The sequence below is a fragment of the Fusarium solani genome (assembly GCF_023522795.1).
Source record: "Fusarium solani strain SB1 chromosome Unknown bctg00000002, whole genome shotgun sequence".
Taxonomy (NCBI): Eukaryota; Fungi; Ascomycota; class Sordariomycetes; order Hypocreales; family Nectriaceae; genus Fusarium; species Fusarium solani.
This window is the reverse complement of record NW_027072155.1, coordinates 2,670,657-2,694,506: the sequence shown is the minus strand read 5'-3', so window position 1 is coordinate 2,694,506 and position 23,850 is coordinate 2,670,657. Positions and strand designations below refer to the sequence as shown.

General features: G+C 52.9%; 5 protein-coding genes across 5 annotated transcripts; 3 read left to right on the top strand and 2 right to left on the bottom strand.

Annotated features, from left to right (window-relative positions):
* Positions 1-1,402: 1,402 nt before the first annotated feature.
* Positions 1,403-2,694, bottom strand: MRS44_004801 (uncharacterized protein; the record flags this gene model as incomplete). The annotated part of the gene is made up of 6 exons (XM_065622338.1): positions 1,403-1,512; positions 1,639-1,679; positions 1,728-1,801; positions 1,855-1,886; positions 1,936-2,531; positions 2,588-2,694. 6 exons carry the CDS (start codon positions 2,692-2,694, stop codon positions 1,403-1,405), a joined length of 960 nt encoding a protein of 319 aa, XP_065478410.1.
* A 1,179-nt stretch (positions 2,695-3,873) lies between these two features.
* MRS44_004800 (uncharacterized protein) lies at positions 3,874-5,122 on the top strand (the record flags this gene model as incomplete). The annotated part of the gene is made up of 2 exons (XM_046268766.2): positions 3,874-4,826; positions 4,909-5,122. The coding sequence occupies 2 exons, from the start codon at positions 3,874-3,876 to the stop codon at positions 5,120-5,122; spliced, it is 1,167 nt and encodes a 388-aa protein (XP_046136053.1).
* Positions 5,123-12,098: 6,976 nt separating this feature from the next.
* Positions 12,099-13,278, top strand: MRS44_004799 (uncharacterized protein; the record flags this gene model as incomplete). The annotated part of the gene is made up of 3 exons (XM_065622337.1): positions 12,099-12,332; positions 12,380-12,477; positions 12,531-13,278. 3 exons carry the CDS (start codon positions 12,099-12,101, stop codon positions 13,276-13,278), a joined length of 1,080 nt encoding a protein of 359 aa, XP_065478409.1.
* Positions 13,279-20,917: 7,639 nt separating this feature from the next.
* On the bottom strand, positions 20,918-21,769 carry MRS44_004798 (uncharacterized protein; the record flags this gene model as incomplete). The annotated part of the gene is made up of 1 exon (XM_046275558.2): positions 20,918-21,769. One exon carries the CDS (start codon positions 21,767-21,769, stop codon positions 20,918-20,920), a length of 852 nt encoding a protein of 283 aa, XP_046136057.1.
* Positions 21,770-22,106: 337 nt separating this feature from the next.
* MRS44_004797 (uncharacterized protein) lies at positions 22,107-23,303 on the top strand (the record flags this gene model as incomplete). Its single annotated transcript, XM_046275559.2, has 2 exons — positions 22,107-22,225; positions 22,277-23,303. 2 exons carry the CDS (start codon positions 22,107-22,109, stop codon positions 23,301-23,303), a joined length of 1,146 nt encoding a protein of 381 aa, XP_046136058.2.
* Between the last annotated feature and the right edge of the window lie 547 nt (positions 23,304-23,850).

Sequence of the window (23,850 nt, the reverse complement as noted above, 5' to 3'; positions counted from 1 at the left end):
AGCGGAAGCGGCGCTTGAGATATGAGTAGAACTCGGAGCCGAAGTATATTACCGTCCTTCCATGTGCTCAGACCGGCGGTTCCTGATTGAGGTTGCATAACCGCTTGCTTGCAGTCGTCGATTGCCATTCATACCCCTTTCGCCTCATCAACCGGTGCTTGTTCCAATGTGTCATGTCACGGGCCATCCTTCATCTCCCATTCTATCCGTGGAATGGATGTCACAAGAAAGACACGTCCAACTCCTGATCCTTTATCTGAGCGGGCTATAAATTGTTAATGATGAACCCCTGAGAGTATCATGACGTCTCGAAGTTCAAGACAGTTCGAAGTGAGACCAAGCACCGTTGGCCCCTTTGACAGATGTCCTCTGCACTTGCGTGAGAAGTTTTTTGACTCAAGTACAGGTCACACAAGACTCGCAGCAACATATCCCTCGCACGCCCGTGTCGCTTTGTGCATCCTCCTGCGGGATCTGGCCCACCCCGGTAGAGTGCCTGACAGAGGAGATCTTGGCCGTGTCCTGCGCTTGGTGCACGAAACATCTCGGGCCTTCCACCCTTCGGGGCTAACGGCCGGGCTGTCGAGCATCACACAGTTTAAGGGCCCAGAAGATCCAAACTGACATGCCCAGGTACAGCAGTAACACCTGCAGCTAGCCTCGGCAACGAGGCGAGATGCAGCTTGCCGTCGGACTGCAAGGTTGTAGTTTCCTTGGACGGACAGGTTTGGCTTTCTGAGCGTCGTTCCAAGGATTCTTTCTATGGCGTGGATCCGGTCTTTAGCTCCAACTGGAACCCCCGACGGGCTCTGTATCGATATTAAAAGCGTAGCCGACGCTGTACTACTGAGCATTGTTGACCCAGCTGAATATCGAAAGGCCAAGGGGTGTCATCTCTGCCAAGAACACATTCAGTCAGCTCCAATGATAGAGTCTGCTCGAGAGGTTATTGTTGAGTGACCTTGGTTGCCTCGCACCTGTCCTCGAGATTGAATCATTCATGTCGGTCTTTAACAGGTGGCGAGTCCTTCAGCGTGACGCATGCGTGGAAAGTATTCAGGGCAAAAGCGGTGATGGTTGCGAGAGACAAGACAAGACCTTTCTTGTGAAATAAGAGAAACAGATCCATTGCCTTAGACACACAGAAAACACCTTCCCGGATTAAAAACCCCGTGATCATGAGCCTTCCTGCCTTAACACTCTCAACGTACGTAGAGACACCCGGGTTGATGGGCAGGAGCCATCGGCTCAAGCTGCCTCACTTTAGCTCTGTATGATCTCCTTCAACTCCCGCCTTGAAAAATCATCCCAAAACTTGTCCGTCGTACCAAATTCCTCCAAGGACATCTTTTCTCGCTAGGAATGGGCTCCGATGAGTCAATGTGGTGAAATATCGGCTCGTCTACTCGGCCTTCTCGGCCTTCTCGGCTGTCTCTCGCAGGGATGGGGCCGTTTCATCAGTCATGGTGGTATTCTTGTCTTCGATATCAGCAGCCCACAAGGCAGCGCCAACTACACGGTGTTAGCTTGTATTCGTATCTGTCATCTTTGAACGACTCGCCTGTGTTGGTAAAGGCAAAGAACATGGAGGCAACCGGGATCATCTCGAGAAGAGTGGCAACAAGTCCAAATCTGTACGAATGCGTCGATTAGCTATATCCAGCTCTTCGCGTGCTACGCTTCACCAAAAAAGGTCCGGAAAATCATGACGCGGAAAGGTTACGTACGCTGTGTAAGGGCCGACGTTCTTGTTAAGCCAATCCGACCTCTTAGGAGCCGACCATCGCTTGAGCTGAAAGTACTGGAATATCATCAGCACGACTACACGACGATCAATGGCAGAGTGTTACTTACTCGATCGTGAACTCCCTTACCTCGGCTGCGGCCTGAATCAGTCAGTAAAGACAGTACATGTGCGATGAGAGGTCTACTGACCTTGAATGATGATAAATATCGCGGTACCGACGACAGGAATGGCATTGAGAGGCAGATACATGACGTAACGAATGATGGCCTTTGGGCTGAATCGTTCAAATGGACTCTTGAGGATCTTGCCCAGTTTCTGCATCGGATCACTGCCAGATTTGACCTCTCTTCCCTCGCTCACGATCTGAGTGTCTCCGCGCGCGAGCAGAGTGCCGTCGAATGTGTCAAGTAGCGCATCCTGGAGGAGATAGTTTCGAGAAATGAGGTTGATGATGGTGGTGCTCTCGTTGAGAACGAGCAGACTGGTGGTTATAACTGCGAGTGGTCCGTTGACAAAGACGAGAACGGCGAGCTGGGGAAGATAGGTGAATGCGAACATGCCACCAATGACACCCGTGGAGAGGAGGATCAAGGGACCGAGCTTGGACAGAAATGGCGCCCATAGCGAACGGTGGGTGAGGAGGTAGATGATTCCCTGTGTTGAATGTGTTAATGAGTACTCTCTGAGATGGAGGGGACGGAGTCGTGCCTTGATCGGGTAGAGATAGGCCTTGCTCTTGGCGGCGTGGGCGACATGCTCTTTAGCCTGCGCATAGTCTTCCTTGCTAAAGAATAATCAGTCTGCTGTTATGAAGGGCATTTAACCTTGTCGTAGCCTTACAAGACCTCTTGAGCCTTTTCACCCACTGAATCGACCATTCGGTTCCGCTTGGGCTGCTGCTGCTGCTGCTGCTGCTCAGATCCTGAGCCTTCTGTCGAGTCGGCCATGGTGAGTCGCTGAAGATGGACTAAGCGAATGGTGGGGTGAGATGCAATGGAAATGGTCTGAATATCCGGAGCACCAGAGTTTTGACTGGGAGAAGTGAATCGCTTGACCTTGATTGTTTATATCGTGACGAGGTCGACAATCACAAGCTTTCCATTCCAACTCGACCAAGGAAGCTCAAGGGAGGAAGCTCTCAAATCGATGTCGTCATCTTGGCATGCAGCAGGAGCTTGGTTGGCGGGGCGCCTTGACGCTCAGGCACGTGGGGCTCTGGTACGGCTTTGTGTAAATGAAGACATGTACGAATCATGAAGAGATGCAATTTCATTACAACTTTGAAGCCTCCTGAGAATGATTGAAGAATACCCTATGAATATGGCCTTGACACGGGCGTACATGGCTTAAAAATGACTAGATTTGATCTCATCTTTTGCCAATAATACAAGCAAGAAATAATTCTCAGTGTTGAGCATCGTAGGGTAGGTACCCGTCACCTCTTACGCTAGAGGGAGCAACACCTCCGCCTACCGGGTCACTGCTCCGGAGACAGTGGAGGTAATGATGGTGTTCTTCGCTCATCAAGTGATTGATATAAGAATGCCATCAGTTTCAACCTCCAACCCCTGCTCTGTTGGTCCAAATCCAAGGAACTGCATGCAGCCATTTCCCCTTTCAGAGCGACACCGCCAAGAGTCATCCGCCATCAGACGTCACCCGCTGATCTGACCCATCCCCCGGGAGCAAACGTCCGGAAACCCGCCCCGCGCCGTGAGCTGGCGACCCACCTCGGCCCCAACCGTCGGGAGCCTATATCGAGAGTCCCGGGACCAGACGTTGAACTGGCTTGTCCAACCTTGGAAGACGTCGCTCTTCGAAACAAGGCAGAGACGGGTTGAAACCCCACGCTATAAGACACTGAGACACCCTCTTGCTTGTTGAAAGAGAAGAGCCCCCTTTTCTTTGTGTACTTGTGGTATGTCGCGTGAGCCTCAACGTCTTCCCCCACGCCCAATTACAAGGCATCGGCTGCTGATCACTCCCCAAGATGACGGTATGTGTCACAGGGGCGCGCTGTATAACATCAGTCGAACCCAACGTTGACGACAGCCTCGTCTAGACGATGAGAACATTGGGAGCGCCCTCGATATCATTGTCGAAAGAGTGATAGGAACATCACCATCATGGATCAACGATACATCTCCAACAATCTTCCCGCGCAGAGCTTGGGATCAGATCCCAAAGAGCTTCTTACGTACGCCCTCGAGCTCGTCGTTCGACACACACCTCCTCGAGAGGTCTATCACGACCGTCACCTCGGAGGCCTCTTTACCGGCTACACGGGCCTCGCCTACCTGTTCCTCCAGTTGTCAGAAATGCACCCAGACCTGCTCATCTCGGGTCAGGAGTTGATATTCTGGGCACGGCAGTATCTCGCTGGCGATCGAGGACATTTGGTCTTGGAGAAGGGTAACTGTGGCATCTCGTCTGAGAAGTTGTCGTTTGAGGCGGTGCGAGCATGTGTGACCAAGGATCCGGGCCACTTGGTCGACTTTCTGGCCAACATGCCAAGGCTTCTCGGTCCATACTTGAACCCTCAGGACGACCCCTTTCCATCAGAGATACCCTATGGACGAGCCGGTGCCTTGTATATGTTGCGGATGGTCAGACACTGGGTGCCAGGAAGTGCAGGGCTCGTGGAATCTCCGTTACGGCGGCTGACAGAGAGGATCATGGCGACTGATGACGACGGCCGAGGCAACTGGGAGTGGCATGGGAAGCGATACTTTGGTGCTGCCCACGGAGACATGGGCATCATCACCCAGCTCGTCCTCTCCAACCCATCACTCGCTCCACAGCTCTCGCACCGCCTCGAGAGACTGCTTGAACTTCAGCTTCCAGACGGCAACTGGCCATCCAGCGCGAGGAACCTAAAGGAGGGAAGAAGTTCAAACCTCGTACAGTGGTGCCATGGCGCCCCTGGCTTCCTGTACTCGCTCACCTCACTGCGTCCGTATTTCCCACACCTCCACGACCGCATCGACTCGGCCGTGGAAAAGGGGCAGAGCATAATCTGGCGACACGGTCTGCTCACAAAGGAACCGTGCTTGTGCCATGGCATTTTTGGCAACGCCTTGTAAGTCTTACCGCGGTGGACCCCCTTTTTCCTCTCACCTTGATGTGCCTTGGACCTCGGTTATCAACTGACCTCGGAATAGAGTCCTCCCTCGTGGGCCCAGTCGAGAACACTTCCTCGCTCTGGCGACCGCCGATGCTGTGGAAAAGGTCCGCCGTCACGACCCAAACCTGTTTGAGAATGCCTCCTATGGACACAAGGCTTCAGTCCTGATGAATTACTTACCGAGTGCCGCATGGACATGGGCAGTGTGCGAGCAAGAATGTCCCCGGCTCATCATGTACAACGACCTGTGACGGAGGATGATGGATGGCTTGATGCCATCTGGCGGTGGAAGCCGTGGCTAGGCAGTTTGACAAGGTAGCGATATCGGACGGGACGCTGGCGTCTTCTATTTTTCCTTCTTTGCCACTTGGGTCTCCCATAGTCTGGTTGCGAGATGGAGGATGACTTCAACCTGCAGAAGCACATGGACATGGCATGTCGGTACTAGCTAGCTGCATGCTAACCGAGGATAACTGGGCATGCTGTGAGGACGGGGCATTCACGGGATCGGGCCGGCGAGCATCACCATCTCTGGGTTTCCCAGCCCAAAGGTTGGATACCCACCCCTGGGCTCGTCCCACGTCTTGGCCAGATAGTCCATTCGATCGGGAAGCAAGAAGAGGCAACATAAAAAAAAGCCAAGTTTGCATTCCTTGCGTGATAAGTCGCCCGGAGTGGTTCGTGAGATCCACCCTCACATGTCTGTCGCGCGGTTGGCGCCATCTGTTGTCTGGAATCCACACCTCGGCCGTGGCTGGAGATTTGTCGGAGTTTTGGAAGCGCCCGCCATGGACAAGGCTTGCATTCTAGAGGATAACTATTTGATGTTTCGATGTGCCGGGGCTCACTATTGGCCCCTGCTAGCTGTTGTGCCAGATATGATAGGGATGCGGCTGATTCTGAGGCTCATCAGGCCAAGATCCACCGCCAACACCGGAAGAATGCCGAGTTTCTAGAGGTGTCGACAGAGGATTGGACGCCCGACGATAAGGTGAGAGGATGGTGAGCAAAGAGCCCCATCGAGTCCCGGTTTTTAGTACAACCTCACCTTAAAGACCCGGTTTATAGACGTGACGAGCATCGGTCCAGCCGAACAAGGCTCGAGTGCCGAAAGGTCTTGTTAAGGAAATGAAAAATTTTGTCCCTGAAAATTGGGCTGAGCCTGTGATTTCTTGTGGTCTGCTTCCAGAAGCTCGAGCTGCGTGCCATGACTCTAATCGTGTCATGGCGACACAGCAGTCGAACGAATGGCGACGGCTCGTTGGTCATCTCTCGGCCGAGTTCCTGCGGCGGATATAACACAGCTTGATGCCATTCCCGGCCATGTGGGGCCGAGGACCGGAAGCTCGCCAGATGGGGCCAGGGGCGTCTCAGGGCCGAGGGCCTCGGACGGTCTAAACGGGTCGTCAAGAGATTAGAAGGGAACAGGGTTGAGGCGTCGGCGATGAGGCGTGCGCAGGAAGGAAGGAATGGATCCAAACGGCCAGCCGTTCATGCAAGTCGAGGCGTGGCGGCTCGAAAAGCAACTCTGAAGGCAAAGACAGACTTGTCCTCAAAGGGATCGAGATCACAGATGAATGGAGTCGAGATGGGAAAACGAAAACTCGCAGGGAGCGTAAAAGTGGGCTTCCCTTCCACTCACGCACCTGAAGCTCGCTCATCCATGCACTGAATCAGATCAGAGAAGAGACGATAACGTCAAGGAACCCCTTCCATGTGCCATGAACGGTGAGGCATTTCCAACAAAGCAAGCAATGGTCCCCATCTCCATCCCCAGTGTGTTGTATGCATTGCATTGCGTTGCGTTGTTTACATGGCAGGTCATGGGGGTCATGGATGGCATCTTTGCGCTGCAACGTCCGCGGAGCAACAGCAGAAATGACAGCGACCCGCCGAAATTGGCGCCAGAAAACGTCAAATCATGGGAATAAGCTCGATCGAGAATTGGCCGTTTCCCGTTCCCGTTCCCGTTTCGCTGTCGACGTCAGAAGGTAATGTCGGCGGTTATATCGCCGACCCGATCGCGAGGTGGAGTCACACGCCTCACGGCGGAGGGTCGGCGGTTATGAGAAGCGACGACAAGCTGCAAGCTATTGAAGCGGCATTTTTTCTTCAACGGCGAAAAGTAGGGTCGCAATCTGCGAAAAAGAGGCTATGACTTCATTTCCATCAAGGGGGAGTCTGCGTCCCCTGGCGTCAAACACCCTGATCTCCAACAAGCGTCGGGTCTTGAAGAAACGCTAGGCTGGTCTGTCGGCCACTGATGCTGATGATGGGGACCGGTGGGTAATGCATCGGCACCGATCAGGGTTATTCGGATCCGTGCAGACACCTTGGAGGATGGAGAAGAGAGAAGACGGGCTAATGATTCGGCCAGGGACCTTGAGAGCTTGCTTGACATGCTGGGCTGGCCCCCGTGGCTCGGAGCGAAAATGGCCATGGCTTGCCGCTCCCGGCACCGAGCGCGGCAGGGTGCAGTTGTTCCCGCGAGCTTCTAGAAGAAATGGAGGCTGGAAACCCGGTGTTCGGCATCCATTCCTAGGGGTGGCAGTCGATCGACGCTTTTTTGCCTCGTTTGTGATCCACTCACACAGACGCACGTTTTTGGCGGCTGAATTCATAGGGCCACGGGCTGTCTTGTTGGAGATTGAGAGAATATGGCTGAGATGAGACTGTGATTGTCCAGGCAGAAAACGTGCTCTCGGCTCTCGTGGTGCCGACTGGTCGGTCGTTGCGAGATGGCCCCTCCAAGATTTAGGTGCTCTGATTCTGATTCGGTGGCCAACGACGTTTTAAGCTTCATTCGTTTTGCTATCACCATGACATCAAAGTCAGCCAATTGCGCCCGCCACAAGTCACGTTGGCTGCAGAGAGCTCTTATCTCCGAGAGTATATCAGACAAGTGATATTGACTCTAGTGATGGTCAGATAATAGCTTTGGTGATGGTGATGATGATGATGATTATGGCTGTGAGAAATGATAATGTGCTTTGTGATGGATCCATTGTCAAGTGTGCATGTGGATGTGAATGGATGCATTGCATGGTCAGAAAAACCCACTCACCACATGAACGTGATTCAGATTGATGTGAGAGTCATGGCAAACTTCAGCCCTGGGAATGACCTTATTCCCGGAAGCTCTCTGCTATTGCCGGCGCAAAAAGAACTAAGACGAGCTAGCGCTGAGTGGGCGATCAGGGTTTTTCGCTTTGGCCATGCTGTTATTGACTTCCCGAGGTGAGGAATCATGCACCAACACGACCCAATCAATGGATGCAACAACGCATCAACACATTGGATGCCAGACGCAGACGCACACGCCCTGTTCTGTTCTGTTCTGTTCTCGCATCTCGCAGTAAGCATGTTTGGCACCGTCACTCAACACGAGAGTTTGAGACAATCAAGGCCTGCAGTGAGAATTAAAAACGTGATGGTAACGCTGCTGATTTGCTCGAGACTGTTCTTGTCTCAGTGACAGATCAAGACGTATGACGTCGGTGGTTGTGGCCTCGGGACGGTGGTGCCGTGGGGATGAGTTTACCAACCAACCAAAGAGACGAGATGCGATTAAGGAACAGCGAGATGAGGCTCAAGGTTTTGCAAGTTCCGCTGTCCTAGCAGAAAGCCAAGTTGACGAGATGTCGCCGAGCCTCGTCCGTCTCCCCAAGTGCCGAATCAGAAACGGCAGCACGTTTTCTCGGGCTCCCGTTTGGGCTTGAGGCGGTGGCTAGAGGAAAGCATCTCTGCGAACAGCTTCAACGGGGCTCTAAGCGAGGAATGGATGTCTTGTCGGGGGCGCCCTTGATTGCTGGGTGTCAAGGGGAATGGGCCCATCCATCCATTGTGCCCAAAGTCTAGCGGTATCCACGATGCAAAATTGAAAGTGGGATTTTTATTCTCTTGTCTCACACTCAAAAATAAAAATCGGGGGACCAGCTGGTAGCTGGAGAAAAATAGGGGTGCGAGAATGGGAGCGAGATGAATCTGGGCACGGTACAAAACACCATGATGAGATCATTGAGATGGATGGATGGGCCAAGCCGCGGAGGCCATGCCCTTACCGATTACTCGGGATCAGGCACGGGGTCTTGTGCCGGCAAGTCATGAACGGCAAATAGAAGCAAGCGCATGTGAATTCTCGACAACAGAGAGAAAAGAAGCATGATGCGATGCGGCGAATGCGGCCTGGTAATTGCCGCCCGCGGAGTCCGATCGGGGTCGGCCCTTGGAGAAGTCCGGACTTCAGGCCTTTCTCTTTTCTCTCTTGACAAAAACTCGAAACCTGTGACCTCAGACAGACCCAAAACACACGCCCCCTTAGCCCAACGTGCAGAGGACCGTACAGTAGGGGGAAGCTAGTAAGCCATGAGCCATGATGCGTCACCGCGACGGCAAAAGCCCGCCGGGCTGGCACTTATATCCGTGCCGGGGCGGGATTTGGAGAACCACACCTACCTCACGCCAGGTACCCTCACAGCCATGGGGCGGTGCGGCGGTACCTGGGGCTGCCCCCTGGGATTCCCAATGCCGTGCCGACCCTCTCAGCTCGCTGTGCTGATCAGCGCAACCTCGCCAGCCCTACATGCGCCCAACCACACGCACCACGCACCTCGCGGCTTCACCCAGAGGCCGGGGAAGCGAGTTGCGTGCGAGTAAAAAAAGAGTCAGGAGGCACGGCGGGATTAGTTATCTACAGTAGGCTTTGCAGGAGCAGCGCTTTAGCGTAGCTTTCTTTCTAGTGCGGTGGGGACACACGGGCAGCGGAGGCGCTCATGACCACGACAAAGGCCGCTTTGTTTTGTGTCTTGGTGTTTTTTGTGATTCCGCATTCCGCTTACTCACTGATGATCGGACTTTACAAGTCTCCATGGTTACTTACTCAGCCATGTCTTGGGAAGAACTTTGCATAAGCGGTCAAAAGGGTGAACCAACTGCAGCATAAACAGAACATGATAATGGACCACCCAGAGGCAGCCCAGATGGACCCATGCCATAAAGCTGAGATACGGCCAGAATGACGATTCGCAAACCTGCAATCTCAGTCCAGTCCACGATATCGCCACGTACCTGGGGGCGGTATCTGCATCGGGGCCGGGCGTCGACATCGGGGCCATCGGGGCCGGGAACACCCCCCCTACCAACTCTGTTCCCTATTTTTCCCCTCTACGAGGATCTTGAATACGCTGCTGGATTGGCCGAGAGCGTACGACAGCCCGCGGCCGACAGCGCGCGCGACCAAAGCTACAGGGCTTTTGTTCACTGTCAAAAACTTACCTGTTGTTGGTCGAGCAAGGGTGGTTCCTCTTTTTGCAGGGGCCGCAACCGCATGGCAAGATGGCCGCAAGGGGTTTCAGCGTATCCCAACCCATGCCTGTCAGTTGATGGGATAGGCACGACAAGTCCAGAAAATGAGATGGGCATTTTTGAGTTTCCCCTGGAGGGATTCCTGGTCTTTCTCGTTCATGCTCGTAACGAGGAGAACGACAGTGGTGGCCCTGTTTCCCGTTCCATGTCTTGGCGGAGTCTAGCTCCATCCCGTCACGCTGGGAACCATGTGGATTTGTCGAGCAGACGGAGAGAAGCCCCAGAAGACGACACGGAATGGAAATCAGGAAATCTTGCATGGATCAAGGTTCTGGGTTCTGGGTCACGGAGGTCGGCTTCACGGCATGCCGGGGACAACCCGCAATTCCCTCGTCGTCGTCCGCTGGCTGGCTGCATCTGCAATCACAGTCCATCTCGACCTCGTGCCCCCCTGCGGTGGAGGCGCCGAGATGCGCGTTATGCCATGCCTGCGACTCTGTTTTTTGTGGTGACAGGAGGATTCGGTGAGGTGAGTGGATGCTCGATACTGCGAGAAGCGGACAGAGTCAGAGAGTAGAAGCGAGCCGTGCGGGTAGACGGCAGGCCCGCTTCTTTTTCATGATCCTGATGATCCAGCAGCATCCATGATGATGACGAGATCCGTCCGAGAACCATCCAAAGCGAGTCTTTCTCGTTCATCCTCAAAATTGGGGATATATATCAAGACGTGGCCGCCCGGTGTTCTGGCTCTCGCCCCCCTCCCCACATCCCAACGTCTTACACGCATTTGTAGACCAAGACGAACCTGGACATAAGTTGTCAGCCTTTAACGGTAATGATAGCTTTATAAGCCTTGAGACGTCCACGCACACACAGGCTTCGCAGCATATCACCTTGTCCAGCAGCATTCTACTGCACAGCACTGCACAGCACTGCACAGCACAGCATCAAACTCGCAGCCAACAAAACATATCATCCATCACCAAAGCAGAGTCGTGTGCTCCACCTTACGATTCCAAACAAGCCCTCACTCACTCAGAAGCACAACCAATTCCAAAAACCCCCCTGCCTCGTTCTCGCTCTCGCACTCGATCCTTGTGCCTCAGCCTCGCCCTCATCAACTGTTAGTCTCGATCTGCGCCTTGAGCATAACGCGTCCTCTCATCTGAGCTTGAGCTGTCCTTCTCCAACGGCCGTTGCCAGTACAGCACACTCTCCCTTCCCCTTGTCAGCAACCGGCCCAAAAGCATTACCACCCCATCCCATCCTCTCTCCTCACCACTCGTCCATCCATCCTCTTCTCTGCCCCCCCCCCCCCCCCCGTAAGTCCGCCCGTCGCGCGCGGACTTTTGGCTTCAGCTAGGGGCATCTTGTCGACGCCGCGGGGCGACCCACCACAACCTCAGTCTGCGGGCCCTTGTTCGCTCCCTGGACGATCCCTGTCGCCCTCGCCTTCTCGGACATAAAGACCTCGCCGACTGTTAGGCACACACCCTCCCTCACCATCCATCATTGATTCCCGCACCGCAAGCGGCGCCGGACAGTTGATAGAAAACCCTCCGAGGGCCGTGGCCCATTCTCACATAATCCACCTAATTCAAGGCCGTTACGCATATCTCAGACAGTCACCAGTCACACAAGCCTGGGCCTGGTCCTGTCCTAATCCAGCTGCGCGTTATATGCCTCTTGGCTTCGACTGCTATTATTATTAAGCTCGTCGAACCCTTTTTCTTCTCCCTGTTGCTTCACATTCTTATTATACATACATCCTTCCCCCCTCCCTTCCCAGCTATCTGGTTCATCCCTCTCTTCATCCCACTTACACACATTACATCCATCCCAACATATCTATCTTACCTCTTCACTCTGGATTGGATGACACCTCGACCCATTCGCCCTACAGTCAAGACAAGATCTTCAACAATGGGTTCAAGTAGCTTGCCCTCGCCTCCTGCAGAGGATCACAAGTCGACTCTCTCACGAAAGAGCACATCAAGTGCCAAGTCGGTCAAGCCTGTCCACCGCGCCTCCAAACGAGCGAGCTCTAGTGCCGCCGCCATTCACCACCACGACCATATCACACATACCGCTGGCATGGACGGTCGACATAAGCGTGTGTGGAAGGCTTGTGAGCGATGTCGAATGAAGAAGACCAAGGTATGTCTGGTAAACTCCGAGTGTGTCCCCCCACTAACACGATCAAGTGCGACGGTGAATTCCCCTGCAAGCGATGCAAGGATGACGGTTTGGTATGCACCGCCGGTGTTAGAAAGAAGATGGAATACAAGCAACTGCCTCGAGGGTATGTGTGGAAGAAGCTTACCTGGATCCACCCGTCACTTACACATGCCACAGATACGCCGAGGTGCTCGAGAACACCCAATTCGCCCTCATCGCCACTGTCCACAAGCTTTACTCCATGGTCCGGAATAACCAGCCCTGGGAGCTGGGTGAGCCCGAGCTCAACGACCGCGGGCAGCCCGTGATCCACAACATCGCGCAGAAGCTTGGCTGCATCCGACCCAATAGCGACATCGACCTCCCCGTGCACTCAGTATTCCCCGAAGACGAGGCCGGCATGGCTGAGCTGGCACGACAACTCGAAGACCAGCAGAAGGAGCAGGAGCCCCAGAAGGAGGTCAAGGACACAGACTCTTCAGTGTGCAACCGAACAGAACGAGCATCGTCATCCGAGCTCGACCACTCCGACTTTGAGCACGACTACCGAAAGGCTGCATTTGGCAACAGCAACGCCATGACTCTCTCGCCGCAGAGCTTCACTGGCAGCAGCGACTTCGACTTTGCGCCCCCGCCTCCCGAGATCGACGCCTCAGCCATGTTCCCCTCGCAGTCCCCGTCCATGTCGAGCTTCCCTGCTTGGTCAATGGCCAAGCCTCAACCCAGCGACCTGACGATGCAATTCCTCCAACAGCAGCAGAACGGAATGATGGCCAACATGGACCTGCTCAATCAAGGCCTCGTCGAATCCGAATTTGGCACCATCAAGCCCCACGTCCTGTCGTGTCCCAACCCCGAAGTGATGATGGGCATGGGCGATCCCATGATCTATTCAGGCTACGACGGCGAACCGATGCGACTATGACAACCGCCACGGCCCCTGACTGCGCTTGACTGTACAGTATTATAGATTTACTTGTTTACGGCCATTCCCCTCACGTCGAAATTCGTCACGCGGCACGGTGTTTATCGGTATCTTTTTTCATTCTACCATTCTGGGCACATATTTTTAGGGTTCTGGGGTGTTTTTTTTTTTTTTCATCTGTACGAAAAGAGGACGCGAACTCGTAGAATCGAGTGTGTCCTTTTGGCGGCTGGCGTTGGATGACTTCTCTTAAGGCTGGACATGGGAATCTTGTACAAAGCTCCCCCAACTCGAACGCCACGAGACGGACAACGTGGAAGTTGGAAGCGGAGCAGGCAGGCAGGTTGGCAGGCAAGGTGTGTGAAATACGGAATATGGGCATACGATAAAGACATTGGATGGAATATGGCACGAAAAGGGACATCTCTCTCCCTCTCTTTCCACCCCGGGCGCCAGGGGGAAAGGGGGCTGGGTCAACAAGTGCACACTCGGGCAAGGTAACCTTGTGAAGGTTTTCTGGGGAAAAGAAGCATATTTTTTTGATAGACGGCGCATACCATTTAATCCGAGTCCCCGAATTGCCACGAAGAAATTGCCGTGCTCCAAAACTCTATTGTGACGGCTGTTTTCGTCCATGGCCTTAAATTGAACGACAATTGCCGAGCCCTATGCATGCGTGGCAGTACCGTATGGTGTGAACTCGGGTGTTGTTGGCGTTTGCCGTGTCCATGGGATGGATCTGTCATGTCACATTGATGAATTCTCCGTTGAGCCGTCAATGGGATTCTAGACCTGCATCCAACCGCAGCAGAGACGGACAGGGAAGGGATCCCTCCCATCAGATCATGAAAAGGGTGTCACACGTCATTGACTACAGTAGTATCTTTGGTCCTTTCTCGATTTGTGTTTGCTCTGCCGCTGTCCATCGGGGCCCGAGACCGAGATCCACCACGGGCTGCGAAGGTGGCCGAACGGGCGACCCAGCAAACCTGAAGTCAAAGAGTGAACGGCGTCCGCGCGCATTCATTCGCACACGCGCACACCTTAAACTCCGTGATTCCGTTGGTACAGTATCTTTGTATGGAGGGTGCGGAAACGGGCGCAAGTCCGCACCTGCACATGGCGTGAGGGGACGGGACAAATAATTGGAGAATTAGTCTTTCTGTCTTTGGTTAATTTGTGATTGCCTGTGAATGTTACAGAGTATGTACGGTACGGTATCGTTGCTGTCTGCCTCTGGCTAGCCTGGCCTGGCCCAATTGTCCATGATTGCAAATCAACCCATCAACCTTGACCATGATTAACGCCGAAAAGCATTTGACATGGACGCTAACGGCACGCCCTCTACTAATCCAAACAGCTCTCCAACGTAACAGCACCGACGCTAAGACGACCCCAGAAGCCTCACGAGAAGAAAAAAAAAACCTAAGAGAGCACGTTTTGCTTGGGCCGTAAATCCGGGCGGTGGGCGGGCTGGCGCGCGGAACGGACGAATTGAGGTTTACCAATCCGTCCATGATTATTGAGCAATGGCCGGATGGATGTGAAATACATAACGGGATAAGAGTCATCATTCATCATCCATTATCCATCCCCCTCCAAGGAAGAAAAAAAAAGGAGCCAGACCCAGAAACCCTAGCTCACTTGGAAGCTTGTTAGTGCCTGCGGGCGCCCATTCCAAACTGCAAGAGGTTATGTTTTGGCGGGTCTACAGTAAGAAAAAAAAGAGCTGGGGTCATCCTACGGTTTGTTTTTTCTCCCAAGTCTTTTTTTCTTTTTAAGCTTCGGCTTGGGTTTGTCATGGTCCCCGACAAGGGGGAATGGAGATGGGGGTTGGAGATTGCAAACGGCTTACGAGAGCAACTCAGAAGACGCGGGCGGGCAGAAGAAGGTTTTGGAGAGGGAGGGGGGCGTCAACTGTAGATGGGACATAACATAACGCCAAACAATAACGGGAGGGGCAGCGACTATGAGATGATACGCGCGCGCGCGCGCTCGTTAGGTCGGCCGCCCTCGATTACAGAGCAACACGCATTACACACGCAGTCCAATAGACGAGGGTGGACGACAGGATTGATTCGGGGTAGGGGGCTTCTTTTCCATTGGAGTCAGCCCTAAGCTTTGACAAGGGGCGTAACGACACCGACGGACGAAGCGACGGACCAAATTGAGATGGAGGCTCACAAACGCTGACTGATGATGCGCTTGGTGCTGTTTTTGGTTGAGAGTTTCGAATCCAATCCAATCCAATGCAGTTGGGGGCTGGGTCTAAGATCCATTGACCGCTTGGAAGTTGTCTCTTGTTCATGGATCTTTGTCTTGTCTTATCCATGGCCATCCAGGTAAACCAAGGTAAAAAAGCTTCAACGGCGCCTACGCACGGCATTGGACGTCGACGCAGCGTCAATGCTAGCCAAGCCTAAGCAGCCTCATGATGCTCTGTGCGTCCTGCCCGACTACAAAGATCCCTAAGGCTACCTTGATTGCCCTTCGGCTCTTTGCTACACCCAGGAACCTTGCAGAGCTTGTTGATCAATTGAGTCTCGAGATTTCATGGACAGTCCGCGGACCTCAACGACAATGCCGCTCCCCGCGGAGTGCGGAGTTCAGACGTGGGGTGGGCCGAACGGGCATCGCATATCTGAGATGTAGCCCGGCTTTCGGGCTCTTGCTACCCTCCGGCGACTGCTAGGGGTGTGTACCGGCGAAGGGGAGTGAGGATAGAAGATTTCCTTTCTTGGTAAATGGTTCGAGCAAGCCAATTGCTGCCGTGTCGCTGCATCTCTCTCCCCCATCCCTCTCGCCTGCGTGTGCGGCTTTCCATATCGTCCATGGGTGTCAGCATTTGGGGAAATCCCAACCAGGCGGTTACGATGATGACGGGCGATCCCCATATCTGACTCCGCCTCTAAATCGAGCATCTCAATGGATTGGATTGGATTGCTTCGCTGGCGGCGTATAGGCGTATCACCATGGGATTGCTGTAAGTAAGACGAGTTGAGCGAAGGAGAGCGTGTTCCATCATCCATCGTGTGTCCGACCAAGTGGCTGGTCTCTTGTTCCTCCGTCTATCATGAGAGTCCACCTCTGCTCGTTCTGCTCGGTTTCGCATTTCGCATTTCCTCGCTCTGTTTTTTTGTAAGAAGCCCACCCACACACACCAAGCCATGGATGGATGGACCACCCTTACCCTTGGCTGTCACGGCCACGCGGTGCAGAATGTGGGGCCGGGACGGGGCAGCCCTCCTCCGGCAGCCAGCGAGCATAACTCGGCCCAGATGAGATCCATGTTGGATCTTGGGTCCTCTTGTGCCTGTTTATTTTCTTGTGCCCGGCGTCTTGTAGGGCCCCGACCGGCCGAGGAGATGATGAAAAGGATCGGGTTTGAAGAAGAAAAATGGAATCTTGCAGAGAACTCTGTGGAGAGGGATCCAGTGGAGTAGTCACCACCCCTGGCCTGGGCTTTAGCACAAACAAGCTTGTTGCTGATTCCAAAACGCCCTTTAACTCCGGACTTGATGACTGTTTGAATATTCCGATGACTTAAATCCGTCGGTGCATCTCCAAGGTTGACCGGTCCCCCCAACAATAGGTCTGGTCTTCTGCAGTCATGTCGCACTCCAATTGTCCCGTCCCCTGTCACAACGGGAGGCAGCCACTTGACATCCAATAATTCCTGACGGTGGCTGGGTCGACGAGACACGCATTCTCGCTCGATACAGTACACGTTAGGCATCACAGAAGTGAGTGCCAGGTTTTCAAAGGGGAAAAGACCGAGAGCCAAGCTTGCCTAAGGCTGTCCAGTCACCTAGGGCTGCGTCACCTCTCATTTCCCTCCAGAGGCTTAGACGTGCCCCTCCACGTAACAAAACTCCTTTCAAGAGTCGAAAAAGGGCAAAAAGGATGGTGGTGCGTAGCATCTCAGACAAGGCCCCTCGACACGGACACAGCGTATTGGCGATTGGCTCGCCCGCCTAGAAATGATTCCCTGCAGAGCTGATGCACGTGGGGTGAATGCGAGATACGAATTTCTTGCCCGCCCCTCTTGGCTCTGCTGTCCGTAAATTCAAATCCAGGCATCGTGTTGTGAGGTGCCTCCTGGGCGCTGCAACTGGCACAATGCCATCCATGGACAGTTCCAGTTCCCCCTCCTTCTGGGCGTTTGACCCTTGGTGGACAGAATTATCGAGACGCTCTCTAAACCGACGCCTTGAGCCAGGATCTGCGTCAATCATCAATCACGACAGCCCAGACGGTGGGAGCACCATCAAGCCAAGCCAAGCAATGACCATGGCTCCATGAGGTCAAGCATTATCAGCCACTGCTCAGTGTTTTCCATGCCTTGTCTCGCAGCCTGAGGTGCCATTCGCTCTCGCTCCCGTCGGGTCCTGGTATCCCCCGCGCCCACGCATATCCTCGCTCGCTCATAATTACGCGTATTCCCGTCGACGGGTCCTTCAAGAGTCCGACCATCACGCTCTCATCTTGTTTGCCCAGTATCGAACAATCATGAACAATGCACAAGCATGAATAAAAGAGTCTCTGTATCATATACACGATACGCTACATGCTTGATAACTATGAATAACTCTTCATCAGCATCGCCAACTCATCCCTTACAGCTTACAATAGCCCTATCCTTGTTTGGGCGAAACGCAGCGCCCCGACCTGACGTCAACTTATCACCGCCAGGAAACGCCATGAAACAACGTGTACATGAGTCGATGGCTTAGAGCTGCTTGACTGATGCAAGTGATGCGAAAAAATCAAGAGAAATTCGATCTTCTCCTGGCTCTCCTGTTTGTCTCGTGAAGTTTGTACGCGTAAAGTCTGCGCCCCGACGGCACTCTATTCCCCGACACCCCGACATAGACGAACTGACCTATCATGGAGCTCCTCGCAGGTCGTCGCATCATGTGCCATATCCCTCGCCCTGTTCGTCTGCCAGGGACTGGCCTTGGCAGCGCATGCTTCCCCGGCAGACCACCTCGATGGGCGGCTTTCCGAACCCGCGCATAGGTCTACCTGCCGGGTTCGGATGGCCTCCGTGGGGCGACAACGAGATGGTCGGCAGTGCATAATCCTACCGTCAGGATAGGTGTGGTTTCAGGCGTGGAGAGCTATGTTGGTGAAACGGCGAGTCTTGCACACGGGCGTTAATACTGCTCTGATTGTACGTGTTGTAGTTGAAAGCTGCCAGTTCCTTCAATTGGCCCTTGTCATTATTGGCTCCATATGAGAATTCGATGATGAAAGATACATTCCGATGTTTGAACAAGCCAGTTATGCTGCCAACATCTCCAACACACATACAGTCAAGGCTCGTAGAGGAATCTTAAATGACAGGTGTCGACGCTCCGTAGAAAACAAGAAAACACGCAGGGGGTCGTAGTTCAACACCCATTGCATGTTCAATCCTTGATTTGGGAAACAGAAACAGGTGGTGAGTTCCACGGCGTGGCCTAAGGGGTGGCCATGGTTTCCTCCGAGATCACACTGGACTGATACCAGGCCAGCTTGTCTCAAGGAACCTCATCCTGGTCGATGGGAACCAGTGTACGATCGACGTAGACCTAGACTTGTGTTGAGCTATGTAGAGTCATTCGCAATTTGACCGTCGTCGCCTCTATCACATCTAAGATCTTCGACCTCGAGTACCATACGAGATGTTTACTGATTCAGGTGACTAAACTGAGGCTTTGTATGGAAGAATCAACGAGAATGTGATCAAAAATCATGTGTAACTATTCTTTCAATGTCATTCACCGCCCCATGGTCTTCAACGACTCTAATATTGACCCAAACAATGTAAGAGCCATGCCCCTACCGGCCCCTCCATGCTCTGACAACCGTCCGATCCAATATCCTCTTCGCAATCCTTTGAGAAAAAGCAACGGCGGTCGATTCCATCTATTCCAAACCATCCTACGAACGGGGCTCGTCCCTCTAGCAGCTTAGGCATGGAGAATATCCCAAACTTGCAACTCAACCAGGCTTCTCCAACGAATCACCGCCATGCACAAAGGCTATTTTTAGCGTCTTTTTCTTCTTTATAGGTGTTGAGAAGTACAGAATATCTGTTTGGTGATAAGTATTTAAACGCTACTGGACCGACAATGGCGAGGCGTTGGGGCTTTGATACGTTGACTGCCCTGCTTGGGGATAACTCTATGTACAGCGTCAAGGCCGTCCCTAGCGAATGTATCCCGTATGCCCGCCAGGATACCAGTTTCTTGACTGTCGTAGTGATCATGTATGTACCTCAGGATTATGGCTTGGTTGGAAGGCTGTCGACATTGGTCAGAGGCTCCTACATGTTCTCGACGAGGCCAGTCGCCAATGTGAGTTGTAGAATTGTGTTGGCTATTCAGTTAGTGAAGAGGTTAAGTTAGCTATGTATGGCTATGAGCCGTGGTATCAAGAATGGCGGATTGCCCTGAAGAGTATGTATGATCCGCACTGGAGGTCTGGCTTCTATGCGTCCATTGATGAGACTACTGCGGTGCCTACCGATCCATGAGGGCCTTGTTGAGATGTGATGCTACACGGTACATGTCCAACTATTCAATCATATCTCATATTAACAACACATAAGAAGACATATTAGTCTATCAAGGGCAATTAACTGGTGGTTGAAGAAGCGCGTGACCTTGGCAATGTCGCCTACCCTATGCCGCTCCTGGAACTCATGGTGATTTAACAATTGAGGCACCGGAGAGTAAATCCTGTGACTATAGATTGAGTGTGTAGGAATAGAAAGGCTTAAATGATTTCCTGGTAGTGAATTGGTTATAAAATGAAGACGGGATCTGTCAGGTATAACTGCATAGGGGGCTAGATTTGGCGTTGATGAGGCTACGCCTGGTGAACTCATTAGTATCCATCAAGTTTAACTCATAACGACAGGTGTAAAGAAAGAAGAAATATCTAAGGTTTGTTCAGGGTCCCCTTAACAATTATTTTTCGTTTATGCATATATACGAGTACGTAACGGACGTGCATGAAAGAGTTGAGTTGCTATTGTGTATTCGCCCTAAGATGAAGTAGGCATGAGATGACACAGGGCTACACAACTTCAATGCCTCAAGAGATATGAAAACTGTAGATGAACGGCCCTAATGTCTTTTATGGTTCCAGTTGATGACACTCAACTCATCTCTTCTGGCCCCTCATAAATCCTCAACATTAATGCTCCAACCTGCCCTCAGGGGGCCTTGACTGGTCTCAAGGTCCACCACAAAGTGTTGGTCTCAAGTCGACTCTTGCAGAGTATTGGGAATAAAAAGTAGCTGGGATAGTCAGAGCTTCGTCATTGCGAATGTGCTCGGCAATTTGAATATCATTGCGGAACTGGACACTTCTTCGGAGAGACGGAGCGAGTGTTGCACGGTCGCAAGAAACACACTCCTAGTAGAGCACAATTAACTTGATAAGTATGAAATAGAGGCGATCATATTCATCGCGCTGCTAACAATGTTCTTGATATCATGAGAAATTGACTGCTGTGATGCCCAGTTACGCGACAGCCACCCTGAATCCTTATCACAGCATGCCTCCAACGCCTTGCTTTCATGCCCATCTCGTATCCGTTCAACGCCGACCGTAATACCTCCGTCCCAGATGTCTTGCAGAAATGCTCTTAATTCTTAATATCCAAAACTTGCTTCAACACACCTTCACTGGCTCTCCACCATCTAGCCCTCTCCTCAAGATCATCTGCCGCACCACCAAGAGCAGCCTCTTTCCTCCTCCTCGCTTCGCGTGCCGCTGTGGCACTGTTTTGACGCTTGCTTTCAAGAGGCTGAAGCTCAACCTCGAGCCGCTCGGCTTCCTTCCTCTTCCGGGGAAGCTTGGCCTGCAGCGACTCCAGTTCTCGAGCAAGTTCCTGCTGCTCACGCTTTCGTTGGGTAACGAGATCCTGTGTCTTGGCGAGTGGTAGGTTCATGTTGGGGCTTGATCCCGCTGGTGTCTCCTGCGATGCTCGAAGCTGCTCGATCCGTGCCTCCAGCTCCTCAATCTTGGTTGGCATCTCCAGCAACTTTGCTGTCTCAAGCTGCACCGTTTCGTACTTCTTGCTCAGCTCGATACCCCTGCGCTCCAAATCCGTCACCATATCGGCCACTTCAGTCTTGAGCTCTTTGAGCTGCTTCTTGGCGCCGGCGTTCTCCTTTTCGAGCTCCATATTCTCCTCCATAGTGACAATCATCGGCGGGTCGCCGACAATGGCGCGGATGAACTTTTCCTTGGTGACCTGCTGCACGTACGAGAAGCGCAGTTTGGCAAACAGTTCCTTGTAGTGCGCAAGATCCGCTGCCAAGCTAGCAGGCGTTGGCGCGTCGAGAGCCGAGTTTGACGCATCTGATGTTCGTTGACGGGAATCTTGGGGGGTTGAGCTTGAGATGGGCTCGCTGAGTTTGATGATGGAGATTTCGCGTGTTGACCGGATTTCATCCAAGGCCTCAAGGACCTCTTGCGTCTTTGTTTGATCCATTGTGGAAGGATGCGTATCAAAGGCTTATGTTTGATCAAGTTTGGATGAAACTTATTCAATGATTGGCGTTTGTAAGGGTTTGTTCTGTTTAACGGCGCGACAGGAGCTGTTTAAGTTGCGATAGTGTTTACTTCCGACCTAAAACAGGTTAGTGCGGGTAACCTTGCTTATCTAAGGCGGTGAGCGGGGGCATATGCTTGCTGACATCAAGGGAACGGAGATTCAAGATATTGGAGACGGCATCCTCCAACTTGCATTCTTTTTTGGCGCAACATCCAATTTGCGATTTTTATCATACGAGTTGTCTATGCTTGGAATTTTTTGAACACGACTGGCCATGTCGAACGACGAGATCCTTACCGACGACTACGTCGCGGACCTGCTTGCCCAGGAGGCAAGCGACTGCTCCCTCAAGTATTCGGCAATGGGCATGGAAGCATATCGCGAGAATAAGAAGTAATGGAGTCCAACAGAGGTCTGGCAAGTCTGTTGCTGACACGGCTTCAGACCCGCGAACATGCTTAAGCCAAACACACGATTCCTTCGACATATCATCAAAGACACCGATAATCACAACAAGGCGCTATTGGCCAAGGAAGCTGCCGAATCGAGAGCGCGGTTGAAAGACTTGGAGCGCGCCAAGGAGATTGAGCGGCGAAAAACAAACCCGAGTACACACGACATACGAAGACGACAGATGGGCGACATCCATGCGATTCTCGGTGGAAAGAAGCGCAGGAGAAGTGATGATGACGCGGGGCCATCTTCCAGCAAAGACTCGAAAAAGCGAGAATCTGAGCACAAGTCTAGGCGCGAAAGTGATTCGAAGGATAGGGACCTCTTCAAGGACCGGCGCGACGATCGGAGGCATCATGGGCGATTATCTCGAGAAGACCGTCACAGTAAGACTGATGATGGGGAGTCACGTTCGGAGCGGTCGAGGAGGGAGCACAAGCGGCGCGAAAGATCACGGAGCAGAGGCTCTGAAGAGGAGGAACGACATCGCCACTCCCGGAGACGGAAAGATAGGTCTAGGTCACCTACGCGTCGCCGACGGTCTCGGTCCCCAAGAGAGACGAAGAGCAGGCATCGCCATCGGTCGCCCTTGAGTACGACGAACGATACACGGAAGCAGAAGGATGAGGAGAAGGAAGATTCAGATGCCGGAGAAGATCTTTTTGGGCCAGCACCGCCTCCGAAATACCGCGGGCGAGGGACTATCGGGGGATCATCAGGGATCGATCGACGATTCTCGGAAAACTACGATCCCAAGAAGGATATCCAGATGGATGATGATGAGGGAGGTGGTAACTGGGACGACGCGGTGGAGGCGTTTAGAAACCGCCAAAAGCTTCGGCAAAGCCAGGAACAGCGCCCGAGCACAGTTGGATTCACAGATGATAAGGTTCCGCGGGCTGGTAATGCGGACGAGAAGAGTGCAGAGAGTGTGCGTTGGTCCAAGGCTGGCGAGAAGAGGGAATGGGACCTCGGTAAGGAGGATGAGGCTGAAGGGGTATCCTCTGGCGGGTTATAGATGCGACGGATCGGTTCAAGTCAAGACAATGGCATCAACTAAGTGGCATGGCGGATTGGATCTGGCGAAGATGGCATCGGCAGCAGGGTCTGTCTCGATTTGATTGGCTTCGGCGTACGAGCATGGTTTTGGAGGATGATGGGTCCTGGGATATACTTGACGCGTCGCGAATACGATAGACGACGGATTGGAAATAGAGAAACGCCCTGGCTTAAAGGGCTGAATTGCTTTTGTTGCTGATCCCCACGAGGTGCCGTTTCCGGCACTTGAATGGATGTTGACAATGAGGCTCTTGAGAAGATCAGCCAACACAATGACACTAGCGCGTTGTTGGCCGGAGCCTCATGAGATTTATGCCTTTTGAGTTGAGGCTATTCTTATTAACCCCTGAAAGGATACCTGCTCATGGCTGGCCTGACACATCTGCTCAGCCACGAGCAAGGAGAATCGGCATATCGGAGGGCGCCGCTGGAGTTGTCGACACGAGAACCGGGGCTCCCGATGGAGCTGGACTCTTGAGCCGATCTGGGACCCGCATGGAGGGATC